Source organism: Leiobunum rupestre, chromosome 1 (genome assembly GCF_980474605.1).
Source record: "Leiobunum rupestre chromosome 1, qqLeiRupe1.1.hap1, whole genome shotgun sequence".
NCBI classification, from domain to species: Eukaryota; Metazoa; Arthropoda; class Arachnida; order Opiliones; family Sclerosomatidae; genus Leiobunum; species Leiobunum rupestre.
In genome coordinates, this window is record NC_143384.1 from 20,721,178 (window position 1) to 20,735,116 (window position 13,939).

Consider the following 13,939-nt stretch of genomic DNA (forward strand, 5'->3'; position numbering starts at 1 on the left):
GAAGAAGGAAATTGTTAAAATTAATAGGGAAACTATTAAAATAAATTTAAAAATATTATAAATATTTTAGGTAAATGTCACAGCGAATTTTAAGCCCGCACACATGCGTCGTTTCAAAACCAAGCTCGCGCACGAGCAAGCGAAACGTGTGCGAAACTAGGATTTTTTCTAATTTCGCTTCGAGTCTCATGTGTGCAGCCGCCTTTATCCTCAAACGATTTCTAGTCATTTTCGGTGTAAACTTGGATATTATCGTTTGAACTGGCATTCAAACAGACTAAAACTGGAACCTACGTTAAACCTGTCCTACGTGACTACCTAAAGTTTTCTAGATCTTGGCTTTACAACATTTGTTTCTTTTCAGAAATGCGAAATGTTCGAAGTAGGAAAAGATACATTAGGGAGAACGCCACAAAGTTTTTCTCTCGATTTTTCCAAATTCTTAGTTTAATTTAATTTAATTTAATTTTTTTCCCTTTTTGCGTAATGGTTATTGATTTAATTTAATGTATTTCTTAATAATTATTTTTCTTCAAAAATTTTACTTTGATTAAATTAAATTTAATTACTTTTTATGATTTTATATTGTTTAAAATTTAATTTATGTATTTTTTTAATTATTTATTTGTATTTGGCTCCATTAAAATTCTTAGTTTTATTCAATTTATTTTAATTTATTTTTCATTTTTATGATTTGACATTGTTTAAAAATTAATTTTATCTAATTTTTTAATTATTTATTTGTATTGGGCTTCTTTAAATTTTTGGAACTTTTGATTCAATTTAATTTAATTTATTTTTGCTTCTTATGATTTGATATGGTTTAAAAATTAATTTTATCCAATTTCTTAATAATTATTTATTTGTAATGGGATTCTTTAAAATTTTAGTTTGATTCCATTTAATTTAATTTATTTTAAATTTTATGATTTGATATTGTTTCAAAATTTAATTTTATGTAATTTCCTAACAATTATTTATTTGTATTGGGATTTTTAATTTTTTGGGGCTTGAATCAATTTAATTAATATTTATGATTTGATATTGTTTAAAAAACTTAATTTTACGCAATTCATTTCCTAATTACTTGTGTTGTCCAGTCAAACACCTTGTATTCCTCCGTGTTAAGTTTGTTGTCGATACAAATACATTCCAAGATTGAAGTAGAAAAAGTTAATTCCTTTGGGCGTAAAATCTCCGTTTCAATCCAGCCTCTTTGGCTAAGTACATAATGTCACCGGAAGTAAGGCCCAGAAACGGAAGTGGGCAGCAGTTGCCAAACTACGGAGGAGAAGGGGATGGACCAGGAAGCCACCTTTATCTGAAGTTGGCAAATGCTAGTTGTCGAATGCGAATATTCAACGTCCTTTTTGCGCTATCAACCCCACCCTCGTGGCGATAGTTGGCAAAAAGTTCAATTAACCCCTCCCTACCTCTGGTGGGCAGAATCGTAAACCACCGTATTAGTGCAATCGATAACCGCTACGCGTCGTTGTTAATTACAGGGCCGTGCAGAGGGGGGGGAAATCCCCGGGGCCCGGGTGAAAAGGGCCCACGATGGGGGCCCGTAGCTGTAGGGCCCATCGAAGAAGCTCAAGGGGGGGTGCAAATCAAGATAACTTGGGAGAAGTTTTCAGGGCTCAAGGGGGGGGGGTGCAAATCGAAGGGGCCCGCGAGTAAGTTTGCCCCGGGCCCCAGGATACCTCTGCACGGCCCTGGTTAATTACGCGTATTCGAAAAATATCGCGAGCCATTTTGCTTTCGTGAATTCAATCTAACTCAATTACCTTACATTAAATTCGAATTAAATCGGTACAATGAGAAGGAATTCAATTTAAAGCATTGTCAAAGCGAAGGGACAAACACCTCAAAACTAGCCCGCGTTGACTAACGTAGTTGGAGTTAATCTATAACGGACTACATCAGAAAGATTAGCATATAGTACGCATTATGATTTTTGTAAGGCAGCGGAGGATCAGGGCGCGTGACTGGAATGAAAGATTCACTTGGCGACTCTAAACTCGACATTTAAAGATGGGCGTGCTCCTCTCATTTGGAGCGGAATTGAGCGGTAAAATTTCTCTTTAAAAGATCCAAAAGAGAGAAGCGAAAGTTTAGTTGCTCAAAATAAGAAAGAAAAGAGAGCAGCGTAAAGAGAAGAGAGAAAATGTTACCACTCAAAAAAAGAGCTAATTGGGATGAGCGTAATTTTCGCCGCTCAAAAATGGGTGAAAAGAGAGAAGAACTATTTCCATCGCTCGAAAAAGGGGGAAAATAGAGGAGAACAATTTTATCCGCTCAAAAATGGGTGAAAGTAGAGAAGAGCAATTTTCTCCGCTCAAACAAAGGGTGAAAAGAGAAGAGCAATTTTCGCAGCTCAAAAAAGGGTGAAAATAGAGGAGAGCAATTTATGCCGCTCAAAGAAGGGTGAATATATATATATATATATATATATATATATATATATATATATATATATAATTATAATTATATAATTATAATTATTCTGTTAATTGTTGATTTCATTCTTATAGTAATCATATAGTTTATATATATATAAATATATATAAACTATAGGATCAACAATTATTAATAGGATAATTATAGAACTGAAATAACCAATTAATATTATAGTTATAGAACTGAAATTACCGAGGGGTAAGACAGTCTCAGATAATCTGTACACCGAGTTCGTGCATTTAGCACTGTTAAAGGTACATATTTTCAAGAGTTCGCGAGTTCCATTTAGCACTGTCAAAGGTACGGCAGTGTACACCGAGTTCGCAGAGTGTCTTACCCCTCGGAAATTACCAACTAATAATATAGAACTGAAATTACCGAATAATAATATAATTATAGAACTGAAATTACAGACTAATAATATAATTATAGAACTGAAATTACAGACTAATAATATAATTATAGAACTGAAATTACCGAATAATAATATAATTATAGAACTGAAATTACAGACTAATAATATAATTATAGAACTGAAATTACCGAATAATAATATAATTATAGAACTGAAATTACCGAATAATAATATAATTATAGAACTGAAATTACCGATTAATAATATAGTTATAAAATTGAAATTACCGAATGATATGATAATTAAAGAACTGAAATTACCGATTAATAATATAATTATAAAATTGAAATTACCGAATAATATGTTAATTAAAGAACTGAAATTACAGACTAATAATATAATTATAGAACTGAAATTACAGACTAATAATATAATTATAGAACTGAAATTACAGACTTTATATAATTATAGAACTGAAATTACCGAATAATAATATAATTATAGAACTGAAAAAAAAAACAGACTAATAATATAATTATAGAATTGAAATTACCGAATAATAATATAATTATAGAACTGAAATTACCGAATAATAATATAATTATAGAACTGAAATTACCGAATAATAATATAATTATAGAACTGAAATTACCGAATAATAATATAATTATAGAACTGAAATTACCGAATAATAATATAATTATAGAGCTGAAATTACCGAATAATAATATAATTATAGAACTGAAATTACCGATTAATAATATAATTATAGAACTGAAATTACCGATTAATAATATAATTATAGAACTGAAATTACCGATTAATAATATAATTATAAAATTGAAATTACCGAATAATATGATAATTAAAGAACTGAAATTACCGATTAATAATATAATTATAAAATTGAAATTACCGAATAATATGTTAATTAAAGAACTGAAATTACCGAATAATATGATAATTATAGAACTGAAATTACCGATTAATAATATAATTATAAACCTGAAATTTCCGATTAATAATATAATTATAAACCTGAAATTACCGAATATGATAATTATAGGACTGAAATTATCGGCTTATAGGATAACTATAGAATTTAAATAATCGATTAATATATATATGAAACAATTAGCAACTTGAACTACCAGTCCCAGTTGGCTTAAAAAGCGAAGCTGAAAGATTTCCGACCCTTAGATTAAGACCCTTAATTTCAAGGATTGATTTTTCAAACTAGTTGACTTGGTAGGGCTTAATACCTCTACTTGGAATACTTAACGCGGCAGAATTTCGTCTCGATGGGGCTGACGGTTTTTTTTGACGTCACTGTGTTAACTTAACAAACAAGAACGTGAGAGGGGAGCGCGCGCAGAGGGGATTTTTTATATCTCGTAGGCGGGGCCAAAGCCGTCAGAGTGATCTTGCCATACGCGATACGCCAGGATAAGCATTCCAAGTAGAGCTTAAATACATTCTTGGCAAAGCATATATCGCTGTATTCTGTGTGTTTAATAAACCAGAATTTCCACTAGATTTTCCAAACAAATTCAGAGGATAGCAAAGTTAATTTCACAAATTGATTGAACCAGGGTGGATGTAAACCATTTCGGGTTCAACGTTAAAATATTTGCTTAAAACTTACATCGTAGATTAACTTAAATGATCTCCAAAGAACATTACAATTCCATTTAAACCGTTTTACACACACGACACCTAAATTGAGTAGACGGAATTTCAATTAACTATAAAAATATAAAAATCCAATCTTAGTGAAACGCGAACTTTGCAAAGTAAAAAACCTACATTTAACAAAAATTACCCCGACCACATTTAGTTAATTAACTTCAATTAAAAATAATTACTTTCTGTTTTAAATTAACCATAAAATAAAATTCGAAGTCGTTGATGGTCGGGAATCGAAGACATTTTACCAAAGGTCAAAAGCGACTCTTCCCCCTAGCCAAATCTCCCCCCCCCCCCCAAAAATCCAATCAGCACGTTATCTCATTGGTTCCCTAAAACTGACGTCTTTCGTTGCATCTGAAGCGCATGCCAGTGACGTGTTTCCTCCCCCCCCTCAAGGATAATTCGACCATAATACCAGCGGATCGTATAGACATAGGCCTCTAAATGTTAATCTGCTTCTCTTTAAAAAAATTATTAAACAATGTATAATTAATGTTCCATAATCTAATTCATTTGTTGGTACTCTTTTTAATTTTTTTATTTCAATGCACATGATTTATATATATATATATTTGTCTGTTTGTCTTATTTGTGATTTCGTGAGGCTAAAAGTCGAATAACCGACTTAGCCCAACCATAAAAATGTACAAAGATATTTTCCTTACTAATAAATTATTATTATTTTTTATTTAGTATTTATTTCAACTTCGGGAAAATGACTTTCTTGAAAATCCATACACAGGTAATTTCAGTACTACAATTATCCTATTAAAGGCCTAGTTTCAGATAATTTCATCCCCCAGTGTCGAAAAAGGGTTCAAACATCTTTTTTCTTTTCCCTTCGCTATCCCCGTATTGATAGCGACGGTCACCTCGTAATTCGGACTTCGCGGTTCTCAAGGGCATTGTCACTGCTGACAATTTTGACAGCGCAAACAATGCCGGACTTAATCCTTCCACATGGAGAGGTCGGGAGAGCGAGCTGACCCGTCGCTATCGATGGTGGGGCTTCGAGGGGGAAGTAAAAAGGATGTTGGAACCCATTTTTGGCAAAGAGGGGTGAACCTAGGCCTTTAATCCGTAATTTCAGTAAAATAATTATCCTAAATGTATGGTATTGTTTCCCCACAATTCCTAAATAGAAATATTAAATAAATGATGTATACTAATTTCAGGCCTGATACTCACTTACACAGTAGGATTTAGTGAGTTTAGTGACTAAAAAGTTTAAATAAGTGACAGAATTTTAAGTGACTAAATAGTGACTGAAAATTTACCAAAAGTGGTAAAACATACTGTTTTATTGCGTTTTTTGACTAGTTACACAACCAAAATAGTAACTATATAACCATAGGAAGTTATATCTCTTAGGCTAATTCCACTTCTACACAGTTTTTATCACTAATAGCTTTTTTCTACCGATTGTTTGCTAATGGAAAATAAAAATTAAAAGCGAACGGAGTTTGATTTGGTTTTATTATTTGTAAAAAGAGGATTGTAAGACAGTTTTCTAACATTCAATGCTAAGGAAAATTCGAAAAAAGTGATAAATAGTAACTAATTTTGTGAAAAGTGACAGATTTAAAAAAAAAAGTGATTTTAAGCGCGGAAAGTGACTCACAAGTCAGTATCGGGCCTGTAATCTCAAAACGTTATTTTCTTGAAGGTCCTTAAATGTAACATTGTGAATAATTAAAAATTATGTATTCAGTAGGTGGTTTGTTTTGGCTTGTTCCGGGATTTCGGAGTAGAGTAAGAAGAGTAAGGCTATGACGTCATTTTACTCCGATTCTGTGCTCGCGAATAGTTCGAGTCGGAGTAAAAACGTTTTTCCGAAATGGCTGCCTGTGGCCTTTTTAGCGGATAAATTCTGGCTGGCAGACGACAAAATCCGACTTCTTCGTTTACACCTCTTTTTCAGTAAAAAGTGTAGCCCTAATACTCCGGAACAAGCCAATAGTTTATGAGCCGGAGTAATTCTCATCCCCGGAACAGGTGAATAAAACGTTTTAGGGTAAAAAGAGTGCACTTTTAGTCCGAGAACAGGCGAAAAGAAACCACCAACTAATTAAAAACAACAATTTTGAACAATTTACCCGCGAAACCGCGTACGAATACCATAGCAGAAAAGTAGACCCGGCCAACGAAGCTCCAAATCTAGGAACGCAAACGACTATAGTCATAAGATTAGACGGATGTTTTTAATGACAAAACCGGAAACCAGAGGTCACGATAAAATTAACGGGAAAGGAGGGCAGACGACGAAAAAAAAAAGGAATGGAACGCGTCTAGCGCTTCCTAACGGATATTTGTCCAAGCTCATTAGTTCGAACTTTCACTATCGCTGCAAATGATGTTTAGCCGTTAAAAGAAATTCAGCTTTGGCCAAAGCGTAAAAATCAATTAGCCGAAAATATCATTAATTACCCACACATCTGATATTTCTATGAGTAACAAAAACCCGCCTTTAATTAAAAATTGAATTAATGAAATTCCCCTATTTGGGAGGTTTAGAAGCGCTTTCGAAAACGGATAAATGAAACGGCTAGAATGATATAATTGAGGTTAAGTTGGCGACACTACGAACGGGTACGACTAACAAGGAGACGACCCGAGGTGATAATCACCGATTTTGTTCAAACTCGGGTATAGTGTACACCTCCATGTACCTTAAACAAGTTGGCAAGCCAAAATATACCTCTCCTCGGAAGAGTTTCTAATTTTCAGTACAGTGTACAATGTATCCGTGGTTCTGTGGTAGAATGCTCACCTGACGTGCAGGAGGGTTCGAGTTCGAATCCCGCCCGGTACTAACGCATATGGAAAAATATTTATACTACACCCAATGACAACAAAAACGGGCCCTTTTGGAAAAACCTTTTCCCTAAATCTAAGAAACTGCGTACGCAGTGATTACCCTTTGCCCCAAAAATGCGAACGCGTTCGCAGGCCTGACAGACAGACCCACAGACAGACACGGTGGTAGTATAACCCCTCCTAGGGTACAAAGTCCCCTCGGAGAGGTAAAAACCTGCAAGGGAAAAGTTGCGACGGGCTTTCGTTTCGCCATGGCAAGCGAAAACGTTTTTGACATCATGATTTGGAATTTTTCCCATTGAAAATAACATGGGAATCTGAAGGATTTTAAGGGCCCCCCCTGTGAAACCTTTAAAGAAATGTAAAATTTTGAAAATTTCAAAAACGTTAAAAATACATTTAAATTGGTTTTAAAAATTTAATTTAATCAAGTTTAAATGCAGTTTGGTCAATTGGGGGACCCTTACAATCCTTCAGATTCCTATGTTATTTTCAATGGGAAAAATTCCAAATCATGATGTCAAAAACGTTTTCGGTTGCCATGGCAAAACGAAAGCCCATCGCCACTTTTACCATGCAGGTTTTTCAAGTTACATGGAGGTGTACATTATACCCGAGTTTGAACAAAATCGGTGATTATCACCTCGGGTCGTCTCCTTGTAAGCTTCTACAGCGTATTTTTGACGTTTCGTCAAAATAGCTTGGCAGTGCGTAAAAGCATAACGATGTTCCTGACACAAGGTTTTATAAATCTCTTTAGTTGCCGTATTTAAATTAAGATTATTGGTTCATTTATAGTTTATTTTTTATATAAATGTAATGTAACTTGAATGAATTAAATATTATTCTTTGATTTACGGTTCAGTTTCAACAATTTTACAGATTGTAAATTTAGTTAACAAATTTTATACACAATAATGAATAAAATTTTAACGTTTAACGTTTTCTTAATTGGAAAACTTGAATAAATTGGATATTATTATTTGATTTATAGTTCAGTTTCAACAATTTTACAGATTGTAAATTTAGTTACAAATTTATATATAATAATTAACAAAATAATAAGTTAAGTTTAATATAATTGGAAAATTCTAATACATACCGTGTTCAATTTAATATTATTATATTATTCATTTATAAATTACTTTTAAAAGCATGTAGATTTCATTACACAAAATTTATATTATAATAAATTTTCAAGTTTAGCATTAAAATAAATTCACTCTAAAATTTAATTTAATCTGAAAATGTAAACACCTATCTTAAAGCGAAGTTAAGCCATTTTATTACCAACGACAGTAGATACGTAAACAAATTAGGCCTATTTAACAAATTCCGCAGAGTTGGCAGAAAGTTTAAAATCGAACGCCGATTCCAGACGATGTATAAACTTCGAATCAACCCTCAGGTATTTAATCTGATATTGACCGTATATCAACTTAAGAGTTTACTAAGTGTAGACTTTACGAATAGAGTTGCCTTTCGGTGAGGTGTCAGGTTAAAACCCGTTGAATCATCGAGCCATGTCATGACTAATGGCCAGTTTGGTAAGCCACGCTACGTCTCTTTGTAAATTATACTCGCGCACTTATTAGAGTTAATTCGAACGTTATTTTCAATTAAATTTAAATAACAGACGTTGTTGAAAATGAAATTAACATGTTCGAATCTGGAAATTCAAAAGAAATGTGGGAAGCTTGAGACATACGCAGAAATATTCGAAATATTTGAGAAATATGCGAAATATTTGAGCAATATTCGAAATATTTGAGAAATATTCGAAATGTTTGAGAAATATTGGAAACATTTGAGAAATATAGTTAATATTACATAATTATCGTAAATATTTGAGAAATATTGGAAACAGTTGAGAAATATAGTTCATATTAAATAATTATCGTAAATATTTGAGAAATATTGGAAACATTTGAGAAATATTGGAAACATTTGAGAAATATTGGAAACATTTGAGAAATATTGGAAACATTTGAGAAATATTCGAAATATTTGAGAAATATTCGAAATGTTTGAGAAATATTCGAAATGTTTGAGAAATATTGGAAACATTTGAGAAATATAGTTAATATTACATAATTATCGTAAATATTTGAGAAATATTGGAAACATTTGAGAAATATTGGAAACATTTGAGAAATATTGGAAACATTTGAGAAATATTGGAAACATTTGAGAAATATTGGAAACATTTGAGAAATATTGGAAACATTTGAGAAATATTGGAAACATTTGAGAAATATTGGAAACATTTGAGAAATATTGGAAACATTTGAGAAATATTGGAAACATTTGAGAAATATTGGAAACATTTGAGAAATATTGGAAACATTTGAGAAATATTGGAAACATTTGAGAAATATTGGAAACATTTGAGAAATATTGGAAACATTTGAGAAATATTGGAAACATTTGAGAAATATTGGAAACATTTGAGAAATATTGGAAACATTTGAGAAATATTGGAAACATTTGAGAAATATTGGAAACATTTGAGAAATATTGGAAACATTTGAGAAATATTGGAAACATTTGATAAATATAGTTAATATTACATAATTATCGTAAATATTTGAGAAATATAGGGAAATATCGATAAATATGGGAAAAATACTAAATATTTGACATATATTGAAATATCGAAATATTTGAGAAGTATCGGAAATAACGAAATATTTGAGTGAAGAAATCTTTGGAAATATCGAGAAATATGAGAAATAGTTGTAATGCGTAAATCTGCGGTTCGTTTGTTTTGGGAAGTGACTCGTCTCAAAGCGTATAAAATGTCCGCTTTAAAAGGGAATGTATCTCGCAAAAAGCACATTTTCTTGACAACTTTAAAATAAAAATAAAATAATAATAAAATTCTGGCCATATATCCAGAAGCCAAGCTCATAAATATAAATAACTTTCCACTACACACTCCTGCCCTGCGTGCTGAATTTGGACTCGCAAAAGATGTTTTGCATTTTCATTGTATGACAACGGTTTTGGAGGAGGTTTCTTCGGATAAATAATATTTTTATAAATCCCCACCACAACGCTTTTAAGTTTGAAATTCGATTTTCTTTTTAGGTAGTAAAGGTATGAGGAACTTCGCTATGCAATCAACGCTCAACACGTCCAACGCACGATTAAATAATTTAATATTTTATTTAACCTACTATACAGCAAAAATTTAAAATATAATTTCTTTAAAATTTTTATACTTTTTCGGTATTTCCCATAGACCTAATATTTAATATTATGGAATTATCGGAAATATTTGAGATAAATCGGAAATATTTGAGATACATCAGAGAAATTTAAGAAATATCAGAGATATTTGAGAAATATCGGAAATATTTGAGAAAAATTGGAAATATTTGTGAAAAATCAGAAATATTTGTGAAAAATCGGAAATGTTTGAGAAAAATCAGAAATGTTTCAGGAAAATCGGAAATATTTGAAAAATATCGGAAAGTTTTGAAAAATATCGGAAATATTTCAAAAATATCGGAAAGTTTTGAAAAATATCGGAAATATTTGAAAAATATTGGAAAGTTTTGAAAAATATCGGAAATATTTGAAAAATATCGGAAATATTTGAAAAATATTCGAAATGTTTGAAAAATATCGGAAAGTTTTGAAAAATATCGGAAATATTTGAGAAATATCAGCAGTGTGAACAACCGCAAAATCAAAAGCTTAAAATTGTTTTGCAATATCAGATAAAGCATTTAGAAAATTTTAAAAGAAATAGGCTTTTAAAGACTTTAAGAATATCAAGGGTCTTGTAAAGTTGTATACCGGATGAAGATGAACCTTTGTTGATTTATTGATTATGGGTCTCATTAAGATTTAAAGATCATACAACTGTTCAATAATCGTGTGAGCCAGAGCTTCTTCATTAAATATTAAAATATTGATTTTGCAACTTTTTTGGCTTAAAGAGTTTCCGCCAATTTTTCGTGTACACATTTATAAATATAGTGCATAAATTCGATTTTTATACTATTTTCCAAACGCTAAGGAAACACAAAACGTATTTATTTAAGAGAAGGTGTATTTTTCGGGGAATTAATAATTAATTCACGTGATGTCCTTAGGAAACTTTTACAGCACTCCCTTGCGGTTAATGTAGGTCCTAATCTTAGGTTTTTCTTTGTCGTGCTAAATTGAGGTTAAGCGAATGATAGAGAATGTAAATATAAATTATAAGTGACTATACTGGTAACTCTGAAGCTTTGTTCACTCTTAAACAATTTTTACAGTTTTCGGCGGGTTTTTTAATCTATTTTACTATACAGAGAGAATGACGTCACGTAAAAACTACCAACAGTAAATATATATTTAAAAAAAATATTATTAATCACATAAAAAATAATTTATAGGATGATTTTAAACATTTAAAATGGTACAAAATTTCGTAAAATACCCTACAGAGTAAAAAAGGTTTAATAAAACTATACAATATCGCTATTTTAAACAAGTTTTAAGGATTTCGGGTCGTTTAACCATAGACTAAGAAAGGTGAAACCTTTCTTAGTCTATGGTTTAACGCTTTATGATACGGCCTCCTGCGCGTTGGGCTCTACACGACACACCGGAGTTCAGGGAGAAGTAAACTTCCAGGGTAATGCTATTTTCCGAATAACTGAAAGTCGCTAGTTGAAAGAAAATTGGTTTAAATTGCAAAACGCGATAGAATTTATGATTTACGGTAATATTTAATCTTAACGGGTTAAGCCACGAAAAAACGGTCAAAATTAAAAAAAAAATCCAGCAGCAATAAAAATTAAATTTCTGTACTCACCCAGTAACTTCCATATCTTGGGCCCGGGCCATCACAGATAGAATCATCGCCCGTTCTTCTTCCGACAAGTTACTCAAGTCCAAATCCGGTGGGGCCCCAGGAGGAGCGGCCCCAGAAGAAGCGGCCCCGGGAGGAGCGGCCGCGGCAGCCGGACCGGGGGCCCTTACGCCCATCTGAGCACTTTGAGGTACGGGTCCTCTCTGTTGAGGCATCGCCGGTCCACGGGGCCCCATCGAGGGCCCGCCTTGAGCTCGAACTTGAGTCTGTTGGGGGCCCGGCCCGGCAGAAGGTCCCATTTGTCTCGCACCAATTTGTTGTTGATGTTGTTGGGGAGCCATTTGCTGAGGTCTGGGCCCTTGAGGTCCTTGCATACTCTGCTGGGGTCGTGGGCCCTGGGGGGCGTGGGGCATTCCCTGTTGGGGTCTGGGCCCTTGAGGTCCTTGCATACTCTGCTGGGGTCGCTGGCTCTGGGGGGCGTGAGGGCCCATTTGTTGCTGCTGTCCTTGCGGGGGCCCGGGAGCGCGAGCTTGAACTTGTTGCGGGCCCCCCAACGAGGGTATAGACGGCATAGACGGCATAGACGGAAAACCCATACCCATCGGCTTCGACTGCTGGGCGGGAGGTCCTGGCGGTCTGGGTTGGGCCTGGCCCCCGGGAAACGGGCCACCGCCACCACCCGGGACTCCAGCTTGCCCCGGGGCCCCCGCTTCACCCTCTCCGCTTAGTTCGTTTCCCATAACGTTAAATTACCTTAGTCACACTTCACAAAATACCCCCACGAAAGCAGTTCGGTTCGGCCGAGGCTTAGAGCGAAATTAGGCCACCTTTTCAACTTTTTTTTCTTCTTCACTTTTACGCGTTCGAACCAAGGCTTAAGAATTTTAAATTCCCTCACGCCCGTAGTAGTTCGGCTTCACACGCGACACTTGTTATTTTTTTCTTCCTTTGAATTCTCTATGTCATTAAAAACGAAACGCTAAATCGCGATAGCGGAGACGCGAAAGGTTGATTCGGCGGCGAAAACCCGCAGCACCGGCCAGCGACGGACGCGATTTTTCCCTAACCAAGGCTAAATACGGGCGGCTCTCGAAAACTGTTTTTCTTTTCTCGCGTATCTAATATTTATTCTTTATTCGCTCGTCGACGACGTAGATGAGGAAAATCCAGAACGACAAAAAGCGTAAGAAGAAGAAAGAAGTGAAAAAACGTGCCTGTCCTTCCCGATACAACTCCAGTTACACTCTTTAACGTACTCGAGGATCGATAGTTTCGCGTAAAACACGGGAGCTTCGCCGAATTGCCCTCTGCGACGATCGTTGGCGGTTAGGCCTAAAATATTTCTGCCCGGTATCGAGGTCCGTAGCCGCGCCGGCGACTTCCCCTAACCGCCTTTAGTAAAAGGAGTCTCTCGCCCGTTCTTCGCTAGCCTCGTTCGACGCGAAATTTCGCCTAAAAAAGCTCTACTTTCAACGGCTTCTCCACCGAAAAGGAAAAGTTAACGTCTTTTACACCCTCAGTCGCCATATTTTCGACTATTCCCCGACTGGGCTACGGAAAAAACAATGAAAAATCGGGGGGTTGAAGGGGAATCGGCACCGGACTGCCCTCACTGGGAGAACGCAAAATTTGCACCGGGCGACGTCCGCGCATGCGCCGACCGTGTCCACCACGTTAGCCTACTCGATGTCATTTTTTATGTCGTTTTTGCTAAGTTTATAATACGCGCACAATTGGTAATATTTCGTATCTATCTTCAATGCATTGTTTGGGAACTTTTCAATGGGTAAATTGGTTATTTAAAAGTGTTT

At 34.5% G+C, this 13,939-nt stretch overlaps 1 protein-coding gene across 3 annotated transcripts in view; it reads right to left on the minus strand.

Annotated features, from left to right (window-relative positions):
* LOC149961306 (uncharacterized) overlaps positions 1-13,293 on the minus strand; it is a 156,343-nt gene extending 143,050 nt beyond the window's left edge. For all 3 annotated transcript variants that reach the window (XM_090176713.1, XM_090176707.1, XM_090176704.1), the window contains exon 1: positions 12,132-13,293. In XM_090176713.1, coding sequence (XP_090032839.1) covers positions 12,132-12,868 — 737 coding nt within the window. In that variant the 5' untranslated portion in view covers positions 12,869-13,293. The remainder of the gene's footprint in view (positions 1-12,131) is intronic.
* Between the last annotated feature and the right edge of the window lie 646 nt (positions 13,294-13,939).